At 37.2% G+C, this 17,685-nt stretch overlaps 5 protein-coding genes across 6 annotated transcripts; 2 read left to right on the top strand and 3 right to left on the bottom strand.

The window, feature by feature from the left end:
* Positions 1-260: 260 nt before the first annotated feature.
* LOC114516178 (cholesterol 24-hydroxylase-like) lies at positions 261-3,370 on the bottom strand. Of its 2 annotated transcripts, none has more exons than XM_028535579.1 (2): positions 2,443-3,370; positions 261-1,516 (listed from the first exon to the last, which is right to left on the bottom strand). In XM_028535579.1, the coding sequence occupies exons 1-2, from the start codon at positions 3,128-3,130 to the stop codon at positions 678-680; spliced, it is 1,527 nt and encodes a 508-aa protein (XP_028391380.1). In that variant the 5' UTR covers positions 3,131-3,370; the 3' UTR covers positions 261-677. The 2 variants fall into 2 exon arrangements, with proteins under 2 accessions (XP_028391380.1, XP_028391381.1); XM_028535580.1 differs by having other exon boundaries at positions 261-1,523; positions 2,450-3,370.
* Positions 3,371-4,358: 988 nt separating this feature from the next.
* On the top strand, positions 4,359-6,251 carry LOC114516071 (cholesterol 24-hydroxylase-like). The gene has a single exon (XM_028535435.1). The coding sequence runs from the start codon at positions 4,423-4,425 to the stop codon at positions 5,956-5,958; it is 1,536 nt and encodes a 511-aa protein (XP_028391236.1). The 5' UTR covers positions 4,359-4,422; the 3' UTR covers positions 5,959-6,251.
* Positions 6,252-7,372: 1,121 nt separating this feature from the next.
* On the bottom strand, positions 7,373-9,479 carry LOC114516069 (cholesterol 24-hydroxylase-like). The gene has a single exon (XM_028535433.1). The coding sequence runs from the start codon at positions 9,171-9,173 to the stop codon at positions 7,638-7,640; it is 1,536 nt and encodes a 511-aa protein (XP_028391234.1). The 5' UTR covers positions 9,174-9,479; the 3' UTR covers positions 7,373-7,637.
* A 309-nt stretch (positions 9,480-9,788) lies between these two features.
* Positions 9,789-11,992, bottom strand: LOC114516356 (cholesterol 24-hydroxylase-like). Its single transcript, XM_028535806.1, has one exon. It carries the CDS (start codon positions 11,982-11,984, stop codon positions 10,443-10,445), a length of 1,542 nt encoding a protein of 513 aa, XP_028391607.1. The 5' UTR covers positions 11,985-11,992; the 3' UTR covers positions 9,789-10,442.
* Positions 11,993-14,106: 2,114 nt separating this feature from the next.
* On the top strand, positions 14,107-16,942 carry LOC114515826 (cholesterol 24-hydroxylase-like). Its single transcript, XM_028535150.1, has one exon. It carries the CDS (start codon positions 14,149-14,151, stop codon positions 15,682-15,684), a length of 1,536 nt encoding a protein of 511 aa, XP_028390951.1. The 5' UTR covers positions 14,107-14,148; the 3' UTR covers positions 15,685-16,942.
* The last annotated feature ends 743 nt before the right edge of the window (positions 16,943-17,685 follow it).

The raw sequence follows: 17,685 nt of genomic DNA, 5'->3' as shown, positions 1-17,685 counted from the left end.
ACACCAGATTAAGAATTAAGATCAAACTGTGGTTCAAAACAGGGCCTAAACCCAGCCACTGACCCAGCCACTGACCCAGCCTCATTCCCAGGAGTTTAGGCTCCCATATTTTCATGCACCTGCATACTATTCTGTTTTTCTATGTAACGAACAAAATATATAAAAAATTTAGAGATTTTCAAAAGATGTAAATATAATAGCTAGCAAGGTGTAGCAGAAGGGGGCACAAGAGGTTCTGCACTACCCTTCAAGTAGGCTTGTCAGCAAATTTGGGGTATTTATTTATTTTACTAACTTTACAATTGGTAAGGACTAAGGACAACAGAACATTAATTCCCAATTAAGTCTCACCAAAAATTACATTATTAGAATAAACATATACATATAAAGTTACAAGAAGATATTAAAATTAATTTTTTAGAAAAATATAGGAACTGCATTTAGGGCCCGATAGTTGGTACATGTTTAAAGTAACATGTACTAGGAGTGTTTTTTTAAAAGCATATCAAAGTACAGAAATGTAAAATAACTAATTATTTTTATATATCGTAACATTGAAATGTATATTTAATTTTTTCCCAATAGAATTCAAATATTTTGTGAAGCACAATATTCTATAGTGTTAATCATTGACAGGTAAATTTAGAGTTTTAACCAATAAATCATCTAATAAAACTTCAATGGCCTGCACATCGGCTAACTTCACAGATCACACCATCTCGAGGTGTATTAGTGAATCTTCCTAACATTCTGTCAGTTTGATTTGGCAACAGCTTGAACTTAAACTTTTGAAATAATTTTGCCAAAATGACTTTGGACTCAAACTTTGCAAATGTTTGTCCAATGCAATTTCGAGGACCAACAGAGAAGGGAAAATGGGTCATGCTCAAGTTTGGGATGCTTCCAGGATTAGCAAATCTTTCTGGGTCAAAAACGTCAGGATCCTTCCAGGTTTCAGGATTCATTGCAAAGAAAAGGTTATTGGTGGCAACTGTACTTCCCTTAGGTATTTGATAACCTGCAATTGTGATTTCTTTTTCTAAAATCCTAGATAGTGCACCTGCTGTGATAGGGTGTTTTCGTAGACTTTCCTGCAAAACCTGGCCAGTGAAATTGAGTTTTGCTAAATCTTCAAATTCAACTTCCTCTCTGTCACCCAGCACTTCTTTGATTTCACTCAAAAGCTTTGCTTCAACATGAGGGTTGCTCAAGATTTCATATAAGGTAAATGCTAATGAGTTTGCTGTTGTTTCTTGACCAGCAAAAAAGATTGTTAAAAATTCATCAATTATCTCCTCCTTTGTTAGGCTACCATCATTAATTAAAAGACTGAGTAAGTCATTAGGTACATCCTTTTTTTCATCAATGGCCTGTTGTCGAGCTGAAATACAATCTGAAGCAAATTTTCGAAGAAACCGTGCTGAATTTATTATTACTCTTTGGGAATCCTTCTGAAATAGTTTAAATTGAAAAATTCCAAGAAATGTAGAGCTCAAAGGAAAATCGAATTGGTCTTGTACTCCCACAGGTAGCCCGCTATTGGATTTGCTTTTAGTTAAATATTAAATAAATTCTATGCAAAACGACATGAAGTGTCACCTTCCTTCATTCACTTCTGACATATTATCGCAGGCGCCAATTCGTGCGGTGCAGTGTAACCTTTATGTATATATTAATATAAGGTTGGCAACTCTTTGTCGTATTTTCACATTTACGAATTACATACACAAACTTACACATGAAAATACTCGTACTTAAACACAAAAATATATACAAAAAACTAAATCTATGTGGGAACTGACTCTCCTAAAACATTTCCGAAACATTTGTTTGTCTTTAAAGCCATTGCAAATATGTGAAATTTACGAAAATACAAACACTTTTTGGTTGAATTTTTTGAAAAGCCGTCGGGATCCCATCACCCTGCCCTACGTCACAGCAAACACGCAATATGATTGGCTTAGTTTTGAATTTTGAAATTTGTTTACGTTAACGGACTCAACCAGCCAATCATATTGCGTGTTTGCTGTGACGTAGGGCAGGGTGATGGGATCCCGACGGCTTTTCAAAAAATTCAACCAAAAAGTGTTTGTATTTTCGTAAATTTCACATATTTGCAATGGCTTTAAAGACAAACAAATGTTTCGGAAATGTTTTAGGAGAGTCAGTTCCCACATAGATTTAGTTTTTTGTATATATTTTTGTGTTTAAGTACGAGTATTTTCATGTGTAAGTTTGTGTATGTAATTCGTAAATGTGAAAATACGACAAAGAGTTGCCAACCTTATATTAATATATACATAAAGGTTACACTGCACCGCACGAATTGGCGCCTGCGATAATATGTCAGAAGTGAATGAAGGAAGGTGACACTTCATGTCGTTTTGCATAGAATTTATTTAATATTTAACTAAAAGCAAATCCAATAGCGGGCTACCTGTGGTACTCCTCTGGTGTAGTTGTAAATGGCAGAGGAAAATGGTGATTCTGGATCTCCAATTGCATTGGTATTGATGTTAAATGACACTTGACTTATAGCTTCAAGTGTAACTTTTGAAAACTCTTTGACCATACTAACATGTTCACCACTATCAGCTACCTTGCCCATGTGGACTAAAAATCGTCTGGAAATGTTGTTAAAATTGGACATGAAATCCTTCAAGCATTTTCGGTGAAAAGCTGGGTTCATAATATGTCGTTTCTTACGCCACGAAAACTCGTCTGTATTTGTAACTAAGCCATATCCCAGAGCTCTCTCACCGAATACAAATCCGACTTTATCATATATAAAAGATGATTTATGTAGATATCTGTGGTTATTTATAAATACTTCACGAACATAGCTTGGATCAGCAAGGTATACCATAGGTCTGTGAAACAATGTAAGCACAAAGATGGATCCATACTTGAATCGTTGTTCCATCACAAATTCACTAAATGTTCTGCCTGTCGCTTTCTTGTATTTCCACAATTCAGGAAGGTTGCCAAGTATGAAACTTGAACGAGTGGGTCCTGGCAAATGAGCGTAGCATTGGTGTAAATAATGCAGGTATAGCATGAAACACAAGACCATACACACAAACCCGGTCACAATTACACCAAGAAACCATAATAGAACGCCAAAATTCATATTTGCCTTCAAATTAAAAGTTGTAAGATGATCCAAGACGAAGTTAGCCTAAGGCCATAAACACATACCCTCGTTCGCGCAGTTGATGGCACCATTCCGTATATCACCAGTACATATTTACTTCCTCGCACCCAGGCGCGTTGTGCTTTGTTTTTCTTTGCGCGGATTTTTGCGGGGGATTTTGGCGGGAGAAGGGCGGGGATACCTTCCGCCAAATCCTCCTGGATAATCAATTCAGAACACTGCACCAAACGTGTGTGAAATGGAATGCCTGGATTGTTCTGAAACAGTATTCAGTCTATTACATATGCGTTGAACCATGCGTTTGAATTGTTTACATCATACGCAATATAATGATTTCATGTACTTTCGTATTAATGTACACTTTTCAGTTTTCAGACACTTTTACACGTTAAATCCCCTCAACTATCGTCATCACATATCAGAAAATAGGTATATACCTATGGATGAACGCGAAGAGTAGACGTGTCACGTGTGGTGTTCTAGCTACCCCTATACTTAAAGGTGGGGTAATCAGAACTGTTCTGAACTTTCACGTGACAGTGTTCTATTCCGTTCGATTCCGTTCCATTACTGCTCCTGAAGTACTCCGAACAATAAATGGCCGAGCAACCGTTAGGTACTTCTTCTGGGCCTGGGTGCTTTGCAATCATGTGACTTCCCCAAATGGCAGCAACTGAAAAAACGATGTATTGTATACGGTGCAACAACCCTAAACTGTCTCTATGACTCAACTCTCAAGAGCAACACTACAATAGCCTTTATGTTGCACCTTCCCGTTAACTGAGATCTTTTAATTTAACACGTCATAACAAAATGGTAATTTCTTCTATTTGTAGCGCGGACCGGATTTGTAGCGAAGAAATCAAGCGTGTACACAGGGCAATGGCAAAAGGGATAACACGAACATGCTATTAGGCTTGGTTTATATGTTGCATTACGGTCGCGTCGAATGCACTATGGCAATAGATCAGTAATGACATGATAAGCCTTATTAATTGCCATTATCATCTCGTTACCGTTGTCTGAGTACATTTGATGCGACCATTTAGTTATATATGTTTATGTGCAGTCCTTTGACTCCTCAGTTTCACGTTATAAATAAAAGATTATACATTCAACCAATTGATGATCGCCATAACAACACACCCCTTCCCTTTCTGCAATTCGACCAAAACATAAGTGCTTAGTATGCATATGAGTCAGTTTGTGAATGAGCTTGATCTTAAGTGGTGACACAAGTTGGAAAGAGTTAGTGTTAACACTAAATCATGAATTTCGGCATCTTAAACATACTTTCGTGGTTCCTCGGAGCTATTCTAGCAGGATTCGCTTGTCTGTTTATGTGTTTTGTGCTCTACTTGCATTACATTCACAAAAAAAACGCTCATTTGCCGGGTCCACCTCGTTCAAGCTTCATATTTGGTAACCTTCCTGAATTGTGGAAATACAAAAAAGCGACAGACGGGGGAACTTTGTTAGAATTCGTGCTGGAGAAACGTCTCGAATATGGACCCGTCCTTTTGTTGACTTGGTTTCATAGAGCAGTAGTTTACTTAGGCGATCCAAGCTATATTAGAGAAGTCTTTGTAAACAATCATACTCATTTACACAAGCCTCCTTTTATATACAACAAGTTCGGGTTTATCTTTGGCGAAAGGGGTATGGGATATGGTTTAGTTACAAACATCGACGAGTCATCATGGCGTAATAGACGGAATACTATGAGCGCCGCCTTTCATCGAAAATGTTTAAAAGATTTCACGACACATTTTAACGATGTTTCGAATCGATTTCTGATTCGCATTGACAAGGTGGCTGATAAAGGTGAGCCCGTTAGCATGGTTGCGGAATTTGCTAAAGTAACACTGGAAGCTATAAGCCAAGTGTCGTTTAACATCAATACTAATGCGATAGAAGATCCTGAATCACCATTTCCATCTGCAGTCCGCAACTACCTGCAAGGGGTACAAGCCAATCTCGACATTCCACTAAGTTCGGCCCTTTTAGGAATTTTTCAGTTTACACCATTCCAGAGCGCTTCCAAAAGAGTTCAAATAGACGCAGCCCGATTTCTACGAAAATTTGCCTTGGATTGTATTTCCACCAGAAAGAAGGACATTGCTGAGGAAAAGGATGTACCTAATGATTTGCTAAGTCTCTTGATTAATGACGGCAGCTTAACGAGCGAGGACATCACTGATGAATTTTTAACAGTCTTTTTGGCCGGCCAAGAAACAACAGCAAACTCATTGGCATTCACATTATATGAAATCTTGAGCAATCCTCATGTTGAAGCCAAACTTTTGAAAGAAATCAAGGACGTTATGGGTGACAGAGAGGAAGTTAAGTATGATGATTTAGCAAAACTTAAGTACACTGGCCAAATATTGGAAGAGAGTCTGCGAAAACACCCCATTGCCTCGACGCCTGTTAGAATTTTAGAAAAAGAGATCACGGTTGGAGGCTATCGAATACCGGAAGGAAATGGTATTGTAAGTTTTTCTATGTTGTTTGGCAGAAATCCAGAAATTTGGAATGATCCTGACGTCTTTGATCCTGAAAGATTTGCTGATCCTGCAAGTATCCCAAACCTGAGCATGATTCATTTTCCTTTTTCTGTTGGTCCTCGTAACTGCATTGGACAGACATTTGCGAAGTTTGAGTCTAAAGTCATCCTGGCGAAGCTATTTCAAAAATTTCAGTTCAAGCTTCTGCCAAATCAAACTGACAAGATCTTGGGCAGGCTGACCCTTTCCCCTAGAGACGGTGTAATGTGCAAAGTTAGAAGGCTCCCTGAGCAATGAATATTATATTCGCCTAATTGAAATGCATGTCCGGTATAAACAGATTCATCGTAAACGTCATATACATTGTTCATTATCAACATTATGTTAAATTGTCGGTACTTACTTAGTGATTAGCATAGAATCCTTAAATATTACCCCGATTCTGAACTAACCGATTAAGAAAGTCACTTTATTATTATTGAGTTTAGATTACTGCTATTGTCCCTTGCTACCCTGTGGCTGACAAGGCACTTAGTTGAAGCCCAGGTTACACGTCAGTAATACCATTCCGCGATCTATGTAAAGCCCAAAGGCACTTTTTTCAGTAATAATAAAGTTTACTAAAACTTAATTTCTAAAGTGTTTATGCGTATGACCTAGTCGCCAACCGGGCAAGCTGGAAAATCAGCTTGACGACGATGCCGGTGGAAATTGAACCCAGGTCGGGGGGTTCGATTTCCACCGTGGTAAAGTTAATTCTTCAGCTTGCGATGTTGGTGACTCAGAGCTAGATGAATTATGAATTATCCAATATCATTTGCCCAACAATTAATCACGACCATGCTGGATACGGCGCATTTTACTGCATTAAACCACCAACTCACCCTAACCACAGGAATTCGGGGGATTAGTTAAAAAAATGTGGAAGCAAATCTTGTTAACTGAAACTGCCGAGCCAGCCTTGCATGTTATGACATTTTCCTTGCCAAGAAAATATATACTGAAGGCTAGTTTCCACTCAAGAAAATTCTCCTTTGGATCGGACAGGACAGGACAGTTTCCTTTGTATGAACGCCGCCTGAGAACTCACCAACAAAGGAAATTTTCCTGTTCGTTCCGATCCAAAGGAGATTTTTCATGAGTGGAAACTAGCCTTGAGTAATAATATCGGTGACGTTTCCATACGGATACAAAAAGCATATATTGATGGAAAACAAAGAAAGTTGTAAATGAATATATTTAATTTCGTGCTGGTAACTTCGAAGTTTCCGCCAGCAATGTGTAGGATGCTACTGAGAGAAGAATGAGTTCTATGCCGTTAGTTTTTCATGTGAAGTCATAATTATTACAAGTTGGTCTAGTTCGCTTGTCCAAGTGGATTTAAACCCAGAAATGTGGTGAGGCGATGTAGATAAGAAGGGTCATGTAGAATTTAGAGATGGTCAGGTTCAACATTGCTTTCTTCTGATGATTGCCGTTCTTTTTATCATTACAAATGTAAATTTGATTCAAGAGATAGAATACAAAGATTTTTATAATTTTTTTCTGAAATTTAGTTTTACAAAAAATTGCAATCCTATTTTTACGTTAGCTGAACATATTTTGCGTCAGGAATTAATAAATGTGACCTAATAAGTCCTTAAAATAATTACGTGACTTAAATGCTATGAAGTATAAAATATGTTGGCCAAAGACTTAATCATTACAATCAAATTCAGTTTTCCTGGCACCTAACTTGCAAGGTTGTTAAATCATCAATTATACTATTCATTCTATTTGAGCGCACGAGCGTTGCCACAGTTTGATATAATATGGCTTGAAAAGCATGAGCAGCGAACACGGGGCCATTGTAACGCTTTGATCACGTAGCAGCATATCAGCTTCTTGCAATAAGATTGTCAGCTTGCTGTTGATCAGATATAATAGTCAAAAAAATATGTACATGTTTTGGATTTAAAACAGTAATGCCTAATGGGTTATGCACGTCTGCTAACCTCACACATCACACTGTCCCGTGGTGTCATTGTCATCCTGCCAAACATTCGATCAGTTTGATTAGGCAAAAGCTTGAACTGAAACTTTTGAAACAATTTCGCCAACATCACTTTGGATTCAAACCTTGCAAATGTTTGTCCAATGCAGTTACGTGGGCCAATAGAAAAGGGAAAATGAATCATGCTCAAGTTTGGGATACTTGCAGGATCATTAAATCTTTCAGGGTCAAAAACTTCAGGATCTTTCCAAATGTTTGGATTCAAAGCAAGCAGGAGGGAATTGGTGTTGACCACATTTCCCCTGGGAATTTGATAACCTCCAACTGTGATCTCTTTTCCTAAAACTCTCGCTGGCACACCGACAGCAATAGGATGTTTTCGTAAACTTTCCTCCACGACCTGGCCGGTGTATTTGAGTTTGGCCAAATCTTCAAATCCAACTTCCTCTCGCTCACCTAGCACCTCTTTGATTTCACTTAAGAGCTTTTCTTCAACATGAGTGTTGGTCAAGATTTCATATAATGTAAATGCCAGAGAGTTTGCTGTTGTTTCCCCACCAGCAATGAAGATTGTGATAAATTCATCAATAATTTCTTCCATTGTTAGGCTACCATCACGAATTAAAAGACTGAGCAAGTCATTAGGTACATCCTTTTTTTCATCAATATCCATGACTCGTTTGGAAATGCAATCAATGGCAAATTTTCGTAGGTATCGTGCTGCATCTATTTGAACTCTTTGTGAAGCACTCTGGAATAATTCAAACTGAAAGATTCCCAAAATGGCGGCACTTACCGGAATGTCAAAATTTGCTTGTACTCCATGAAGATACTGTCGAATTGCGAACAAAAATGGTGATTCAGGATCTTCAATCGTGTTTGTATTAACGTTGAACGATACCTGACCTATAGCTTCGAACGTAACTTTGGAAAATTCTTCAACCATGTTCACAAATTTCTCATCGACATCATCAACTACCTTGCCCATGCGAATTAAAAATCGGTTTGAAACATCGTTAAAATTTGTCATGAAATCTTTCAAGCATTTTCTATGGAAGGCAGGGTTCATAATGCGCCTTGTCTTACGCCATGATATCTTATCCGTATCTGTAATTAAGCCATATCCCATACCCCTCTCGCCAAATATAAACCCCATTTTGAAGTAATAAAAGGAGGGTTTCCGTAGGAATCGGTGGTTGTTTATAAATACTTGTCTAATGTAGGTTGGATCGCAAAAATATACCACAGCTTGGTGGAATAAAGTCATCATGAAGATAGGTCCATATTTGAATTGCTGTTCCATAACAAATTCGGCGGTTGTTTTGCCGGTGGTTTTTTGCCATTTCCAATAGTCGGGTATGTTGCCAAGTATGAAGCTTGAACGAGGTGGTCCGGGCAAGTGAGCATTTCGTTGGTGGATATAATGCAAGTAGAGCATAAAACACAAGAACAGACAAATGAATCCTGCCAAAAGTGCGCTGATACCCCATAAAACTAAGGACAAAATGGTAAAATTCATATTTTAACGAAGCATCTAGAACGAAGCATATATAATTCATTTATCGCGTAGCAGTTCTACTAAGCCTTGTACTAAATCTAAGCACCGAAAACATATCCTTTTTTTGTCAAATCGTGATCTTCATAAATACACTTCATACACACTGAGTGACTGAAGAGGAAACAGGCGTTTTCGGTTCACTGGCCAAAGCCGGGAAGCTTAGTTTTTTTACAGCCGGCAATATGTAATATGTTATGAAATTCTATACGTAACATCTGTCAGCGCGCTTTTCTGAACTCTGTCAACATCTTTGCACACGGCAAAAACAAATCGTCTGAATTAATAACCTTCATGGCCATTTCACAGTTGTCAGATGTGTATCAGTGTATGATAAACTGTCCGACAAAGGATTGCAGAATGCGTATTTAGAAGAAAAATTTAACTTTTTAAAGTTATTCATAGTTTTCTGTTTGATAGCGACAAAGAAATGCACAATTGTGAACCAGTGATTAGAGTTTCGGGTTGAAACACCATTTTCTGCGGTGTCGGTGGTTAATTCGTGATCAAATACTTGACAAATATTCTATAATATTTTATACTTTGTAAATTGTATTTTTTTTCCTGGAACTAGATCGAAGATTTGTATATAAAGATTTTTAAATCTTTTTAGATTTTTATTTTTTAAATCAAGAAAAAGCATGCACAAAGTCTACCTACAAACATTTAAAAAGAACCTAGGAGTTCCTCAATCTTGCGAAATTTGCAAGACTTCCTCAGTCTCAGTTTAAATCAAATAAATCTATTACATGCATCTTTAAATTACTATCAGTAAACATATCATTTATGCATAATCATTAATCAGTAAATTAATTCTCATCATACGTCATACCCAAAAGCACGCCTATGAACTTCACACATAACACCATCTCGAGGCATTAATCAGTTTGATTTTACAGACGTTTAAGCCGAAATTTTTCACTGTGGTTCAATATTTCAAACTTAATGTATGCACTGTATTTATGTTAAAATATATCAAAATGTATTTGTTGTTGTGTGATATAATGTCAAAGCCACTTTTGGTGAGTATGTTCCGCTCAAAGAGGTGTTTGTAAAACGCCGGATTGTTTCCTGACCACGTAACAATTTCTCACCAACTGTGAGAAAAACAATCCCTGGTCAAGATAAATCATATAAAAACCATTACCTTTAACTTTTAGTTTTCAGAATTCTAAGTTCTAAATTTTTTAGTTCATTTGAAACTCATTGCAAAACAATCAGACACATTTCCTATCACATCTGACTGAGAGCACGTTTGCGTATTTCACACATCACACCATCCCGAGGTGTCACTGTCGCTCTTTGAAGCATTCTATCAGTTTGATTGGGAAGAAGCTTGAGTTGAAACTTTTGAAGCAATTTTACCAAAATTACTTTAGACTCAAACTTTGCAAATGTTTGTCCAATGCAATTACGGGGACCAATAGAAAAAGGAAAATTGATCATGCTCAAGTTTGGGATGCTTGCAGGATCAGCAAATCTTTCTGGGTCAAAAACTTCTGGGTCTTTCCAAATTTTCGGATCCATTGCAAAAAAAAGAGTATTTGAAGAAATGGCACTTTCCCTTGGTATATGATAACCTCCAACTGTGATCTCCTTACTTAAAATTCTTGTCGGTACACCTGGTGCAATAGGGTGTTTTCGTAGATTTTCCTCCAATACTTGGCCAGTGTATTTGAGTTTTTTCAAATCTTCAAATTCAACTTCCTCTCTGTCACCCAGTACTTCTCTAATTTCATCTAAAAGCTTTGCTTCAACATCATGGTTAGTCAAGATTTCATACAATGCAAATGCCAGTGAGTTTGCTGTTGTTTCTTGGCCTGCAATGAAGACTGTAATGAATTCATCAATGATTTCCTCTCTGGTGAAACTACCGCTTGTAATCAAAACATTCAGCAAATCATTTGGTACATCCTTTTTCTCAGCAATGTCCTTTTGCCGAGTAGAAATACAATCAGAGGCAAACTTTCGAAGAAATCGTGCTGCATTTATTTCAATTCTTTGTGAATCTTTTTGAAATAACTTATACTGAAAAAGCCCCAAAACTGAAGAGGGAACAGGAATTTCAAAGTTTGCTTGGGATCCTCTGAGGTAGTTGCAAATTGCAAACAGAAATGGTGAATCAGGATCTTCAATTGCCATGGTATTGATGTTGAATGACACTTGACTTATAGCTTCAAGTGTGACTTTTGATAACTCTTTAACCATACTAACATGTTCACCACTATCAGCTACCTTGCCCATGCGAATCAAAAATCTCTCTGAAACATTGTTAAAATTTGTCATGAAATCTTTTAAACATTTTCGGTGAAAAGCTGGGTTCATTATGTACCGTCTCTTACGCCATGACGCTTCGTCAGTATTTGTAACTAAGCCATATCCCATACCTCTCTCGCCAAAAATAAAACCCATCTTATTGTAAAGAAAAGATGGTTTTTGTAGATATTTGTGATTGTCTATAAACACTTGTCGGACGTAGCTTGGATCAGCCAGATATACCACAGCTCTGTGGAACAGCGTAAGCATAAAGATTGATCCGTACTTGAATCGTTGTTCCACAACATATTCAATAAATGTCCGGCCTGTCAGTTTCTTGTATTTCCACACTTCAGGAAGGTTACCAAGTATGAAACTTGAACGAGGTGGTCCTGGCAAATGAGCGTAGCATTGGTGTAAATAATGCAGGTATACCATGAAACACAAGACCATACAGACAAACGCGATCAAAATTATACCAGTAAACCACAAAAAAAGAGTGAAAACGCCAAAATTCATGATTTTCTCAGGAGGAAGCAGGAAATGAGTCAAAGGAGGAGAACACACAATAATGAACATTAGATGAAGTATACAACATGATATGCAAATTTCTCAAAAAGTATGGAAACGCCTTCAACCCTCATTCCTCAACTGGTTATTTCCACGACTTTCAAATAAACCAAAAAAATAATTGACATAATGGCAAAAAAAACGCAAGACAAAATTAACAAACCTAAATTGATAGAATAAATTTAGGAATTTTATGTTAGGAGATATCCTGAAATTATTTACACAAAAAACAATATGTATAATGAATAATAAATAAAGGTGTCAAAATACAATTTTATACATTTTCTGGTTATAAACCTATTAGAATAGAGAGTGGATTTTTAAAATAAACAATTAGGCATTACAAGCTCAAGAGCAATAACTATAGCCTGAGTGAACACCTGAAATAATTTTACCTTAAAATAATGTACCTCATTGACACTCAATTGAAGTAAAAAAACTTGAAAAATTCATTTACATTTAGTTACCACTACAAACTTCGAAACTGTCTACTTCTGAAACTGCAGCTTTTAATATCAAAGGTTACTGTTATTTGAACAACTGCCAACAGGTACTTACCTGGCTTTAGCAAAAAAGTGCCTAACATGTTCCCAATGTCTTGCCAAAGTTCACTAGGCAAAACTAATTCTATAAACTAGTCCACCACAGCCACAGTATTTTATGCTTGAAAACTATTGAAATCCAAATATATAGCCACTCCCTAATTTCTGTAACCATAGATCTAATTGTGAAGTGCACATCACAATTGAAATAGGTCAAATAACATATAAATTAAAAATAAAAACCTATTTGTATTGAATATTAATGGCCATTTCAGGGTTTTTTCCGCAAAATTTTCAAAAAACACTGATTTAGGGTTAAAAAATGAAACTTAAAGGGAAAATTGTACATTTGACTCTACAAGAAATTTTTTTCTCGACTTCATTACATTTGTTCATATTATGAACAAGTTTAAAACTTGTCAGTCAACTGAATTACTCAGAAACATTTTGAAGAAAAATATAGATTTAGTTTGAAAATTTACTAACTATCGATTCAAATTTAATTCAAAGTTGTCTCGAGTTCTGTTTTATACCATCCTAAACCATAAATTTTGTCTGAACGGCAACGAAGTAAAGGTTAAAAGACCGCACGGTAAAATTCTAAGTCGAGTTTGACCAAGAAAGCTTCGAAAATAGCGCATTCAACTTGAATTTCGAAATAAAAACTCGTCATGATAGCAAAATTTACGCTTGCCTTGTTTTTCCAAAGCCTTCCTTGACTTGAAGCAGGTTCATTTGAGCCTTGGAAGATGATATCAACTTAGCAAAATGATGAATATCTTCTTTGAAGAGCGCCATAGTTGAAAAATGAAAAGGTCCTGCCTGAGAAGAAACAAGAAACACATTTTCCATGCTGTTGTGACGTCATTGCATGCTGCTCAGTAATTGGTCAGATTCTTGAGATCGCTCAGTTGTGATTGGTCAATTTTCAAAACTGAAAAATCAATGATCAAACCAATCAGAACAAAAATTTGTCTAAAGAAGGGCAGATCGTATGCAGAAAGATAAATTTTGCGCAAAAAATACAAGTTAACTTCAGTTAACATTTGTTTATCATCTCGCTTATAAATCCTACACGAATTTAATCCATGAGATCAGGTTAGGATTTAGGTTACGATTTAGAGTTAGGTTTATGGTCGATCCACTTGAATTCCATGGGATCTTTCGAAAACTGTTTGACTTTTTGGATAATTCTTTGAAAATTCTTCAATCATACTGACAGTCACAGTCACTCCCAATCACAGTTAATAGTGACCCAAATAATACTCATAGTGCGACACAAATGATATCCTCATGGACTACACTTTGAATCACAAACACCAGACTCTGGTCTTGATTCAGTTAGGGAGGTGGAATTATGTATTTAAAACAGATTAATATATTTGTATCTGGTCAAATTTATACATATTGACGCGGCCGTCTTTTATATATGTTAAAAAGCACTTACTCAAATTATTTAAATTCATCTAATGGGTCATCATCATCGCCATAACAACACATGAGTGCTTCAGTACGTAACAGCTCACGCTTGAGTTGCGACTTGCGACGACAGGAATGAATTAAAAAGAATCATGAATTTCAGCATTCTAACCTTACTTTTGTGGTTTTTCGGCGCTATTTTCGTTGTTTTTGCCTGTCTATTTTTGTGTTTCATGCTATATTTGCATAATATTCACCAACGAAACGCTCATTTGCCAGGACCACCTCGTTCAAGCTTCATATTTGGCAACCTTCCCGAATATTGGGAATGGCAGAAGGCGACAGACGGGGGAACTATGTTAGAATTCGTGCTGGAAAAACGTTTCGAATATGGACCGGTCATTTTGTTGACTTGGTTTCACAAAGCGGTAGTGTACTTGGGCGATCCCAGCTATATTAGAGAAGTCTTTGTAAATAATCAGAATCATTTGCACAAGCCTCCATTTTTTTACAACAAATTTGGGTTTATCTTTGGCGAAAGGGCTGCCGGATATGGTTTAATTACAAATACAGATAGGTTATCGTGGCACAGGAAAAGACACATCATGAACCCTGCCTTTCACAGGAAATGCTTGAAAGATTTCATCACAAACTTTAACGATGTTTCGAACCGATTTCTGATTCGCCTGGGCAAGATAGCCGATGACGGCGAGATTGTAAGTATGGCCGATGAATTTTCTAAAGTTACACTCGAAACCATAAGCCAAGTGTCGTTTAACTTTGATACCAATGCAATTGAAGACCATGAATCACCATTTCCATCTGCAGTACGCCACTACCTCCAAGGCGTACAAACAAATCTCGACATTCCAATAAGTCCTGTACTTTTAGGAATTTTTCAGTTCAAACTGTTCCAGAGTGCTTCCCAAAGAGTTCAAATCGAGGCTGTACGATTTCTTCGAAAATTTGCTAGCGATTGTATTTCTGTCCGCATGAAGGACATTGCTGAAGGAAGGGATGTACCTAACGACTTGCTAAATCTTTTGATTAATAATGGAAGCTTTACAATGGAGGAGATCATTGATGAATTCATAACAATCTTCATTGCTGGCCAAGAAACAACAGCAAACAGTTTAGCATTTATATTGTTTGAAATCTTGAGTAACTGTGATGTTGAAGCAAAGCTTTTGAATGAAATCAAAGAAGTGCTGGGTGACAGAAAGGAAGTTTTGTTTGAAGATTTAGCAATACTAAAGTACACTGGTCAGGTGATAGAGGAAACTCTACGAAAGCACCCCATCTCCTCGACACCGGTCGGGACGTTGGAGAAAGAGATCACGGTTGGAGGTTATCGAATACCGAAAGGAAATTATGTCATGAGTTTTTCAATGTTAGTCGCCAAGAACCCGGAAATTTGGAAGAATCCTGAAGTTTTCGACCCTGAAAGATTTGCTGATCCTGCAAGTATCCCGGGCCTGGGCATGATTCATTTTCCTTTTTCCATTGGCCCTCGTAACTGCATTGGACAAACCTTTGCAAAGTTCGAAATCAAAGTTCTTATCGTGAAGCTGTTTCAAACGTTTCAGTTCGAGTTACTGCCGAATCAAACCGATAAAATCTTGAACAGGTTATCCTTTGCGCCTCGAGATGGTGTTATGTGTAAAGTCAGAAGACTTGCGGACCAGTAAATATTAATAATTATTATTAATTATTTAAAAGAATTCACAGCCTCTGATTGGCTAATAGCCATTTGTGAAATCGTCATGTCCAGCGTGTGACCTTACAAGAGCGCTTTCTGAGGCCCTGTCCACACGTAGCGGGGTTTTTGAAAAACGGAGATTTTTTCCTCCGTTTTCAAAAAAATTCGCGTCCACACGTAGCGTATTCGAATCGTTTTTGCCCGTCCACACGTAAACGCGAAAACGAAGGAAATATGATAGCATAATGATAATGCCCAGCGTCGAGCATGCGCATTGCCTAGCAGAATTAATTCTTCCAAACAATCGCAGGCTCAAAATGCAATAACCTTGGTAGTAACAGCTATGTTAATTAGGGCATTTGGTAAAGCTACTTCGTATTTACTTTGAATTCGCTTCGTACTCGCTCTTTCTCGAAATAAAATATCAATAAAATGGCTAAATCTACAAAAGGAGCAACGAAATCTAAGGGAAAATCCAAACCTGACTCATTCGTTTGGACGGATGATGAAGTCGAGCTTCTCCTTAAAGTCTTGGATATATTCAAAACACGCGCCTTATCGAATATCGACTGGGCCCGACTAACAACGTCATCGTATTCGAAAACCTCCGTTTTCGCCCGTCCACACGTAAACATGAAAACGGCGTTTTCGAAAAACTCCACTCTGGAGAGCGTTTTTAAAAACCTCCGTTTTCGGTTACCGAAAACGCCGGTTACGTGTGGACGCAAGGCCAAAACGGATAAAAAAACCTCCGTTTTTAAAAATATCCGGATACGTGTGGACGGGGCCTGAGTTAATGTACCAGCTAACGCTTGAATAGCGACTACAAGAGAGAAGTATGAAGCTTCCCAATATGAAGCACCCCCCCCTGCCCCGTACCGCCGTACGCCTATGAAAATATATTTTATATTGGGTTTCATGAACTATATGACACTGAATATTCATTTCGTTATATTTGTAGCAATTACACTAGATAAGTTACACATGATGATTATATTTATGGCACAATCGCAGCAAATATTTAAAACTGGTTTTGCATGCTGTGTAATAGTTGAATTGTTTATTCTAAGTACATCCCGGTACAAATCGTGCATTGCTCACTGAGCTGTTTGAACTTTGAAATCTAAAGTCTGTAAAGTGCATGTGCATAATATATTTTGATTTTGTGAGACGTGGCATCGCCAATATGTCAAAATTGACAAATTGCCGAAAAGTTCCACGCGTTTAAATCGCGAAAATTTTGGCTGCAGTCTATTCCTAATTTCGTAAAATTAAAACCATTTGTTTCCTGGACATTGATGACAAACTTGTCAATAAACACGTTTCTAAGACGTTGCATATGAAAAGATTTCAATCGGTTCAGAGTTCATAAATATAAATATTCATGCTTTAAAATATCTCGATGGGATTCGACAAGGTTTTTTTTCTATCAAATAATATCTATTTTAATAAATTATATTTACCATTAATGAGATTAATCTGGCAATCAAACATTGTCATTCTTAAAACCGATATATATATCGCGCGAAGCATGTGCGTTATTGGGCTCAAAACGAAAGATTCGTCAGTAAAAATCCAGTCATCAAGACCAGGGTTGTTGCAGCTCGCGTGTTTGAGGCTAAAAATACAAAAATGTAATGATATAATATTTTACGATAAATATGGCCAATATGGTTGTCTAACTTGTCTCAGAATTTGGAAACCTCGGACATTGAGTGCGCAAGGGTTGAATGGTGTTCTATTTCGGGCCTTATATTCAAACAGTTGATCTCATAATAAAAGCCAAAAATCATTTTTTAATTTGTCGGGCATTTATGAATGAACTTAAGGTCGACTGAATAAGAATTTCGAAAGGTTCCAATTCAAATGCTAGGTTGGAAGAACAAATTAAAACAAAAGATGTGGTTATTTGGGTATCACGAAGGATTTAGCGGAAAACCTCCTTCTAAAAATACGATCAGTCAGTTTATATCACACCTCGCCCCCCCCT

This window comes from Dendronephthya gigantea, unplaced genomic scaffold (assembly GCF_004324835.1).
Source record: "Dendronephthya gigantea isolate DGI-Jeju-01 unplaced genomic scaffold, DenGig_1.0 000005F, whole genome shotgun sequence".
Taxonomy (NCBI): domain Eukaryota; kingdom Metazoa; phylum Cnidaria; class Anthozoa; order Malacalcyonacea; family Nephtheidae; genus Dendronephthya; species Dendronephthya gigantea.
This window is presented reverse-complemented; position numbering and strand designations above follow the sequence as displayed.

What these genes read in the sequence shown, in the direction of transcription:
- LOC114516178 (XM_028535579.1), bottom strand. Translation starts at nt 3,130, where the DNA reads ATGAATTTTGGCGTTCTATTATGGTTTCTTGGTGTAATTGTGACCGGG. An exon ending in CAACTACACCAGAGGAGTAC is followed by an intron (nt 1,517 to 2,442) that starts CACAGGTAGCCC and finishes CTGTGGGAGTAC; the next exon opens with AAGACCAATTCGATTTTCCT.
- LOC114516071 (XM_028535435.1), top strand. Translation starts at nt 4,423, where the DNA reads ATGAATTTCGGCATCTTAAACATACTTTCGTGGTTCCTCGGAGCTATT.
- LOC114516069 (XM_028535433.1), bottom strand. Translation starts at nt 9,173, where the DNA reads ATGAATTTTACCATTTTGTCCTTAGTTTTATGGGGTATCAGCGCACTT.
- LOC114516356 (XM_028535806.1), bottom strand. Translation starts at nt 11,984, where the DNA reads ATGAATTTTGGCGTTTTCACTCTTTTTTTGTGGTTTACTGGTATAATT.
- LOC114515826 (XM_028535150.1), top strand. Translation starts at nt 14,149, where the DNA reads ATGAATTTCAGCATTCTAACCTTACTTTTGTGGTTTTTCGGCGCTATT.